This window comes from Hippopotamus amphibius, chromosome 4 (assembly GCF_030028045.1).
Source record: "Hippopotamus amphibius kiboko isolate mHipAmp2 chromosome 4, mHipAmp2.hap2, whole genome shotgun sequence".
Taxonomy (NCBI): Eukaryota; Metazoa; Chordata; class Mammalia; order Artiodactyla; family Hippopotamidae; genus Hippopotamus; species Hippopotamus amphibius.
In genome coordinates this window covers 155,823,211-155,833,171 of record NC_080189.1, presented here as the reverse complement: position 1 = coordinate 155,833,171, position 9,961 = coordinate 155,823,211, and the positions used below count along the sequence as shown (strand labels likewise).

At 41.4% G+C, this 9,961-nt stretch overlaps 1 protein-coding gene across 6 annotated transcripts; it reads right to left on the bottom strand.

Moving 5' to 3' along the window:
- Positions 1-2,679: 2,679 nt before the first annotated feature.
- SRSF5 (serine and arginine rich splicing factor 5) lies at positions 2,680-7,614 on the bottom strand. 6 transcript variants are annotated; one of them, XM_057733031.1, is made up of 8 exons: positions 7,468-7,614; positions 6,437-6,578; positions 6,036-6,106; positions 5,805-5,903; positions 5,440-5,509; positions 4,162-4,235; positions 3,603-3,713; positions 2,680-3,498 (listed from the first exon to the last, which is right to left on the bottom strand). In XM_057733031.1, the coding sequence occupies exons 2-8, from the start codon at positions 6,560-6,562 to the stop codon at positions 3,225-3,227; spliced, it is 825 nt and encodes a 274-aa protein (XP_057589014.1). In that variant the 5' UTR covers positions 6,563-6,578; positions 7,468-7,614; the 3' UTR covers positions 2,680-3,224. The 6 variants fall into 6 exon arrangements, with proteins under 6 accessions (XP_057589014.1, XP_057589015.1, XP_057589018.1 ...); XM_057733032.1 differs by having other exon boundaries at positions 7,472-7,614; XM_057733035.1 differs by having other exon boundaries at positions 2,680-3,495; positions 7,472-7,614.
- Positions 7,615-9,961: the final 2,347 nt, after the last annotated feature.

The window sequence follows — 9,961 nt, the reverse complement described above, 5'->3', positions numbered from 1 at the left end:
TCCTTCCCTTTTGACATCACTGGAATTTAAAGCTCCTGAGAACATGACACCAAGTATGCAAAAGCAGACACAATAAAATGCAAAAACTGGATAAGACAAACTCAAAACCTTAGTCATAATGAAATGAAAGGACATTCTGGGGAACACAATTCCAGAAAAGAAGGAAAACTCTAAAAAAGAAAAGCTGGGAAGGAAGTACAAGTACCAACAGAATAGTTTCACTAGCCTAATCCTCTATCCCATCAGCTCATTAGGTATGTTTTCACATTGTGGTCCCTCAGAATTCAGGATACAGTACACTATTGCCAAAATCAGTGGTCGCTAATTCAAAGTAACTATAATCCTTACATTTCAAACTTTCCCCAATGAAATTTAGACATTTTCCATCCAGCTCATAGGCAAAAAAAATTAGGTGAAAGATCAACAAATCAGAATACTTGCAAACAGCTGACCATGCCTAGTTCCTTGTAATTTTCATATCATTTAATGTGACCACATACAATTGAAACCAAGACAAGTAAATTTTAGGGCATCAGTCTGGCAAACGTATAAAACTACCAGTACTCCCAACACCAGAACACCAACAACTTGGGACACTAACAACCTCTTAAAAACGCAAATTTGTTCAAAAAAACCTGTGAAAAGACCTACCACCTATCAATCTTACATATTTTACCCACATTTACATATCTGTTCAAATTGTTTCCTCTTATATCTAGCTGCCATCATCTACTAGAAGACTTGATTAGGCAACACAACTGTAAGTTCAGCTTTCTGAGAAAGGTATGACTGAACTTTATATTACACTCAAACTTTCCTTAGAGGGAAGTTGACCTCTGAATAGCCAATCTCCATGTTGCTGAAAATTCGACTATAATTTACAGACAGCCCTCTGTATCTGAGATTCTACATCAACTGATCGAACCAACCATGGATCATGTAATACAGCCCAACGTGTATTTACTGAAAAAAGTCTGTATGTAAGTGGACCCGAGCAGATCAAACCTATGCTGTTCAAGGGCTAACTGTATATAGGAAGTGAGTTACAGGGACTTCCCTGGCAGTCCAGCGGTTAAGACTCCATGCTTCTACTGCAGGGGGCACAAATTCAATAACTGGTCAGGGAACTAAGACCCCACACGCCATGCAGCACAGACAAAAAAAACCAGAGTTACATTACACGCTGCAAAACCTGGTCCCAAAACTCTGCTTAGCATTATACCCACACCCATTACTCCTCAAGTCCTCCATCTGGGAATTCAGGCCAACTTCTCAGTTCAAATTAATCTCTGCCACTCGTCTGAAGAAAGAGCTTTATCCTATTTATTAAAGTGGTAAACCACTGATATTACCTATTTAGTGATAAAGAGGTGAAAAGTCACTGGTAAAACATCAAAGAACATACACCATGCCACCCCTAGTTATCATATCTAAAAAGCCCAATTATTTTCACATGGAAAATAATTGCGCCTCTCCATTTGACAGCAACTTCTCGCTGACTTGCACAGCCTTCAGATACATTATAAAGAGAAAAAAACCTACGTTCCCATTTAAGTAAGTGGAGTGCCCCGCATCCAAGTGAATTAACAAGTATAACATTCTCCCTATAATCGTGTTAAAAAGATCAGCATCACAATTTTATGGCCTAAGTCCTACAGTCTTGAACACAGAAAAGCTTTCATGCCAAGAACTTTCACACCTATCCCTGCAAATGGAGATTCCCACTACCCAATCCCCACACTTTGGGGAAGCACAATCTTCCTACTGCTTCTAAACCTGTTTTCCTCAAAATCCCTGAAAGCTAGGGCAGAAGAGCGTGGAGCGGTTTGGGGGTTCTGGAACTAGACTTTCTGGGTTCTAATGCCAGTCCACTAATTTACTTGCTCTCCTGGACCCTGACTCTCCTCCTTTAAAATTTTATATTAAGAAACAGAATTTTATATATACACATACTACATACAATAATTAAGTGGTTTCGAGGATTCAGTGACCACATAAGCAAGGGACTTACTTATGGCTACTATGTGTTATTCACTGTTAACATTAATAAGTATTTATCTAGACTAGCACTCAAATGAATCTATGACATGCCTAGAACAATAAAACTAATTTCCTATAGGTATAGGGCCCTAACACTTTAACAGAGATAGATGGATATAGAACCTTAAAAGCAGTTTTCCCTACCAAACGGTTTTCCCTTTAAAGACTTACATCCATTGTCTCAGGACTACAAGAAAAAGCATGTGAAAGCCCCTTAAAGCATTCAAATGCAGTGATTTAAAAAAGTTTTATGTGATGGATCTCTGACCATCAAAATTATATTACAGCCTTTAAGTTAGGCACGAAACACTAAATTTCACAATCTGTGTCCTAAATTGTCCTTCTCTTGGCCATGGAAGCCTAAGTTACCTGATGCAAAATAAAATCGGGTGATGACAGGAGGGTCACACACAAGGGAAACGTCATAACAACTGTCAGTCACCATTGTTTTTAACAGTTCATAATTCTTTGCCTATCTTTTGACTAGCCTGAAGTGTCAAAGGTACTAATTTAAAAAGAAAAAAGAAAAAAAGGTTCACCATAACTCACTACTACAGCATTCTAAAGGGATTTTAAATGTGTCCGATGTGCATGAGGAAGGACTAGGAAGCCATACTTCCTTCAAACAAACAGACAAAAGCAGTTTTATAATCTTTTATTATCAATAACAAACAGCTGCTTTAATGTCTTTGCCAGGCAGCTGTTAAAGGGTGGGTGGGTGGACACCCTTGACCCTAACAAGGAAAACTCAAATTAAGCCTTTATGTACAAGCAAATTTAGAGCTCTTTTAAGTGTCCAAAGCTATTAATTAGTTTAATTGAGGCATTAAACTAATTCTGCATTAACATATTTGAATAACCAGGAACTAAAACGTTCAAATTTTTTCTAGTACAAAAAAATTAAATTTGCTTTAGTTATAAAAGAGCTCTGTCAATATACACAAACTATATACTTCAGACATTCACAAAAATGTGAGCAGAAGGCTTATCAAAAGACATTTAATACAATTAATTTTCAACAACCCCTGGTGGTCCACATCTACAAAGATATCCAGCCCAACCCAACCCAACCCCCCTCCAAATCCCACCCCCACAGAAAAGCACATACTTACCAGAATTTTTAGCAAGTATGGTTTGGGAATTTTTTTTTTTAAAAAAGGCCCCCAGGGCAAGTTATTTACAGTTTAATTGCCACTGTCAACTGATCTGGACCTTGACCGGGACCGGGACCGGGACCTGGACCTCTGGCGATCCACAGATGCTGGAGACTTAGATCTACTTGAAGAACCACGTTTCTGGCTCTTCTCAGGCACAGGAGACCTACTAACAGAACGGGACTTGCTCCGGCTCCGGCTCCGGCTCCTGGACCGGCTGTAAGACTTGCGACTCCGGGAACGAGATCGGCTACGAGACCTCGAGGAACTCCTGGTCCGGGAACGAGACCTGCTTCGTGACCTACTAGGAAAGGAAAAACAAAAACAAACAAACAAAAAAACTAAGTATAAGCAGCAGACCCTACAAATCCATTAAATAAAACTGACTTAAAAATATTGAAGAGATACCTGTGCCTTTTGCTGCCTTCAATTAGTTTGATTTTTCTCCCATTTATTTCTTTTCCAGAAAGCTTTTCAATAGCATTCTTTAAGTCACCATAAGAGGCAAACTCAACTACCCTACAAAGAAAAAAACACCATTTGTAAAGTTATATACTTCTTGTAGTCTCTCAAACTACATTACCAGTCTAGGTTAAGTACCTTTTTAATGTTCGCTTTGCTATTACTATATTGAGTCTTATCTCTTTACAGATAACACAGCATGAGAGCAAAGATTTCTCAACCTCCAAACCGTTGACTTTTTAAGCTAGATAATTTTTTGTGGGGTGAGGAGCTTTCCTGTGCATTATAGGATGATTAGTAACATCCTTGACCTCTACCCACAAGATGCTAGCAGTACCCTCAATCATGACAACTAAAACGTCCCCAGACTTTGCCCGGGAAGCAAACTCAACCATGATTGAGAACCACTACATTCCAGCATGTCCCAATTTTGAGAGTTCAAACATTCTCAGTAATACTTTCAGAATATTTTTTAAAAGGCTGTTACACTCCAGGATATACTCACCCTTCATTTAATTTAGGTCGATGTGCATCCGCAAAGGTTACTTCCCCAGCTTGTCTCATGAAATCTTTGAGATCCTTAACACAAGACAATTGTGTTAAGCAGAGAAAAGGCAACGGGACACACAAACAACCACATTGTATAAAAACAAGACTACTGAAAGAGAAGATGTTAGATAAAGTACAAACATGGTATGTACCACACTTGTATTCTATCAGAATTTAAAAATAATATGTGAGGGCACGAAATAAATAGCATATTGCTTTTAAGCAAAATGCCAGAGGAAATTCAGATTTTAACATTAAAGTAGTATTAGTCTATACTGAGCTCAATACGAAAGGAAAAAAAACAAAACAAAACAAAAAAACAACAAAAAGAAACAATACATATTTTTAAAGTAAAGACTAAAGTAGAAATTTTATATTTAAAAACAGAACATTTACAAGACACCAGTTATTTTGTGCCCCATATGTCATTAAAAAAGTTTACTTTACCTTTATTATTATTTCCCTAGGCTAGTCAAGCAGCAAACCATTAATCGGTCGGAGAAACCTTCATGACATATGCCCGACTGGCTCTTCGCCACCCACTTGAAGGACACTACCCAATCGATGGAAGCCTTTATCGCACAGCCCTCCCTATTAGCAGACTACTGGCGGATGCAGACATGTTCTACTCTTGTGTAGTTACCAAGGACCACTTTACTGCGATCAGGATTCCAACGACCACCTAATTTCGTATCTTTTCGACCAGGACCTCTTATTCGGAAGCGTTACAGGAAGACAGCTCTCAACTTAGGGATCAGATCACGTTATCAACGCTCTGGGATCGCTGCAACCTGGCACTTCAAGGAAGTGCACCGATTACGTCTAGACCGGCAAACACAGATCTAGAGGTGGCCAATTGATCACTGTAGGAGCTGACTGGCAAAGTCAACCAGGCCCAACCAAGAGTGACCAAGACAACGATTAGGATAACCCACAGGCACTCCTCGTCATAAGGCCAACGACACAGATAGGCTGGCAAATAAAGGGTTTAATATTTGGTTAAAATTTATTTTAAAAAACAAGAAAATATATCCTCAAAACATTTACATTTGATCACTAATATTAAAGTTTGAAATATCCCCCAATTACATTTAATTAAAATTTTAAAATTACAATTAAGTCCATTAATTTAAAGATAAAACTACTTTTAATAAAACATTAATAAAAAACATTAGCTACCCACTAATACTTAAAAAACCACATTAAAATATCTCAAAACTGTGTTTCAACAAACCTGCCAGCTGACTCTTGAAGATAAATTCTCAACTATAAGCCGATTTTCTGTTCTTACAGGTGGAGCATTTCTGAGGAAGAAAATGAGTACTCACAATGGAAGAAATGCAGCAACGTGCACTTATTGTGTTCAGTTGTGGGCAAGTTCAAGCAATCAGATATGACAAGCCATTCAAATGACTTCCACCAACAGCTTCTGCATTATTTTATGCCTCATAGGCTTACCAGGAGCAGTGGACTAAATACATGAATAACAAAACTGATTACACATAAATAGCAAAGTCACTTATTGCTAGTGGTTTTTAAACATTAAAGACTCCTTCAGTAATGCTTGTTCAAAGCAGCCATCCACCATCCATCACATACCGTCTATCATTTCGAGGTCTGCGACTACTAAAACGGTCTGAGTAGCGTCCTCTACCTCTTCCACCTCGAGATCGAGCCCTAGCATGTTCAATTGTAACCCTACAGAAAAGAAAAATGTTCATTACCACTTAAGCTATATAAATGAGACCTACTTAGAAATAAACACCCAGCTGACCTAGTCTGCTCTACCTTTACAGTGCTAACTAATCATAAAACTAAAAAGATTCTCACCTTTCACTGCAGAGTTCTTTTCCATCAAGTTCATATACAGCATCATCTGCATCCCTGGGATCCTCAAATTCCTAAAATACAAACATGAAAAACACATAATGCTTAAAACGGCTTTAAAAATATATTCTACAACACATTAAAACCACTAAATACCTGTGAAAAAATGAGAAGAGTATCTTAGTCACAATACCATATAGATAACCCTAACCAAAAAGCGACCAGCAGTGGTTTCTCTCCAGGCAGTAGTGAGGTTCTTTTATCCCTTAAGAAAATTCACTGCCTTAAGGATGCATAACATTTCCCAAAGATACACTACCTGGACTCAATAAAATCAAAAGCACTGCTTATCACAATCTTTACCCACTTAACATGAAATAATTCAACCAGTTCTAAACACTTACCACAAAACCAAAGCCTCTTTTCAGATCAATATCTCTTATTCGTCCATACCCCTTGAAGAACCTTTCCACGTCTTTCTCCCTGGCCGCTGGATTTAGCCTCCCGATGAATACTCGACAGCCACTCATGTCCGGCTAGTACTTCCTGCCAGGAAAAATCAGTTGAGATAATACCAGTGAATGTCAGAGGAATGCCTGCTCAAGAGAGCAAAAACATAAACGGCATAAAATAAAATGTTTACCCGGTGATGTTATAAACAAGATTGCCAAGAGTGCCTCTTATTAGGCCAGGTCCCTTGCAGACAAAATTAAAACTCGGCTCCCAACACGATCCTTCCCTGGGCCCAGACCGCAGCCACCGCAACGCCCACTGCCGCCTCTGGAACTGCGCAGCCGCACACTCTCTCCCCGGCTCTTCTGGCCCCCTCCCATCTGCCGCAGTTAGGAAAGGCCGAGAAGTGCGGGCGGAGCCGACCCCGCCCTCCGCAAGGCCAGCCCAATGGCGACGGGCCGCGCGCGCGTCGCCACCTCCCGGGAGCGTCACAGCGGGTGGAAGCCGGAATCTCGCGACGCCACCGCCGCGCCTGCGCACACGGCGGCGGGCGGCCGCGGAGCAGTCACAAAATGGCGGCCTCGGAGCCGGCGGTGGGGAGACCGCGCGTGCCAAACTCCCTGTTCCCTCCCCCTCCCCCGACCCCACCGCTCCGGGTCACTGTACCCGCCCTCGGACAGCCCCGACCACACCCTGAGCAAAGGTCTCGGCCCACTACTCGCGGGGTTCGGAAGGTGAAATAAGGGGGCAGGGAGGGGCACACGACCCCTCTGTAAAAACAACCACAACCAGGACCGCCCTTCCCCCTTCAGGTCCCCTCAAACAATACCCAAAGGGAGACGTGCCCCAGCGCCCACCTCGAATAAACTGCGCTCATTGGACGCCGTCCTCCGCACAGAGAGCAGCCCTGACCGCTCGCGATCTGAGCGGCCATGAAGAAGCCTCGATCCGAGAAGCCTTTCCCTCAAAGTGAGCCACTCACCTACCGGACAGGATCTTTGGCAGCTGAGACCCAGAGAGGTCCGTAGTCTGCGACGGAGCCGGCAGCCTCCCCGCAGACCAGGACTCAACTCGTCTACGTCTCTCCACAACTGACGCACTTAGCTGCTCTGGCGTCCCACAAAATGGAGGGCGCGTCCCTTCGTCACTTCCGGGACCGCCCCTGGCCCCGCCCCGTTGGGTACCGGGACAGATGTGTCCGCGAGGCGGGGCCCCCTTACGGTGAAGACCCATGAGACCCTCTCTCGCGGTGGGCGGGACCGAGGGGCGGGACCTGGGGTGGGCGTGGCCGCCAGGCGCTCAGCGTTGTTGGGGCCACAGTGTAAGACGTTGGCTCCTACTAGGCTGTGAAGTTTGGCTCATCATTAGGTCCCCCCAAAAAATACCCTAAGGCAAATGACACCTCTTTTTTCGTTTGTTTGTTGTTTGTTTGTTTTGGCTGTGCTGGGGCATGCAGGATCTCAGTTCCCCGACCTGGGATCAACCTACGCCCCCTGCAGTGGAAGCCCAGAGTCTTAAGCGCTGGACCGTCAGGGAAGTCCCCACAGCTCTTTTTTATCTGAAGTTTTTTTTTAAATACCCCGAAGAGTACTGGGTGAAAGAAACTCAGGCTTACAAAAATATCTGGCCATCTCTGACCCCTTGCTGCTTGCAATTTATGGTTGCGCTTTGGAGGGCGCTCCTCGATGCTCAAGTGAGTATTTTAACCATATCACGGACTTATGGCTTAGTTATAATAAGAAGTCTAAGAAACTGCAGTATTGTTTAAATAGAAGCTTTGGGAGTCATGAGACTCTGAAATTGGGGCTATGGCTAGAAGGTCATCTAGAAATGAGGCCCGAATGCAGACCTGCTTTTCCACACTCTAGGATTGTGCTGGCTAAGAAGGTATTTCAAGCCACTTTTTTTTTTATACAATTATATAATTTTTATTAAAAAATAAATATGCAACTTAGTGCTTTTTGGTATACTCACCATCTTGTACTACCATCACCAGTATCAAATTTCAGAAAAATTTCAGCACCCCAAAAAGTAACCCCAAATCCATTAAGCAGTCATTTCTCATGGCCCCAGCTTCTAGTCCCTAGCAATCATGAATCCACTTTCTGCCTCTATGAGCTTGCCTAGTCTGGATATTTCACACAAATAAAATCAAACATTATGTGACCTTTCCGTTTGACTTTTTTCCTTGAGCATAATATTTTCAGTGTTCACCCATGTTGTAGCATATATCAGTACTTCACTCCTGTTTAATAGTAGAGTATTATTCCACTGTGTGTTTATGCCACATTTTGTTTATCTATTCATCCATTGATGGTTTCAATTGTTTCTACATTTTGGCTGCGTAGTGCTGACATAAACATGCATATCTGTGCAATACATATATAGATGTATTTTCCATTCATGTTGGGTATATACATAGGAGTGAAATTGTTGAGCCAAATGTTAACTAACTTTTTCGGAACTGATAAAATGTTCTCCAAAGTGACTGCATCATTTTACGATCTAGCTGGACTAGAGGGGAGGTTTGCAATTTCCTCATTTTCATTCATACTTATCTGTCTTATTCAGTGTAGACAACCTAGTGGGAGTGAAGTACTATCTCTTTTCAGTTTTGATTTGTATTTCCCTAATGAATAAAGTTGTCAGACATCTTTTAATATACTCATTGGCCATCTGTATTATTTATTCCTATATCCTGATGTGTCATCATCACTAATAATTAAAATGTTCTCTGACAGAGTATTTTTTTCTTTTTTTTTATTGGGGTATAGTTGTTTTACAATGTTGTGTTAGTTTCTACTGTACAGTGGAGTTCCCTGTGCTATACAGCAGATTCTCATTAGTGATCTATTTTATACATATTAGTGTATGTATGTCAATCCCAATCTCCCAATTCTTCCCACCACCCTCCTTTCCCCCCCCCCCCCTTGGTGTCCATACACTTGTTCTCTACATGTATGTCTCTATTTCTGCCTTGCAAACAGGTTCATCTGTTCCATTTTTCTAAATTCCACATATATGTGTTAGTATACGATATTTGTTATTCTCTTTCTGACTTAACTTCACTCTGTATGACAGCCTCTAGGTCCATCCACGTCTCTACAAATGACCCAATTTTGTTCCTTTTTATGGCTGAGTAATATTCCACTTCATATAGGTACTACATCTTCTTTATCCATTCATCTGTCAATGGGCATTTAGGTTGCTTCCATGACCTGGCTATTATAAATAGTGTGGCAATGAACATTGGGGTGCATCTGCCTTTTTGAATTATGGTTTCCTCAAGGTATATGCCCAGTAGTGGGATTGCTGGGTCAGATGGTGATTCTATTTTTAGTTTTTAAGGATCAAGCTACTTTTAAGTCAGATGGTATTTGGTTAACTCCTCCTGTTCCAGTTTCTGTAATGTAACACATAAAAGTCTACTATTCTTCAGAAACAGAAAGTATTGTGTTTTCAAAGTGTGAAATGTA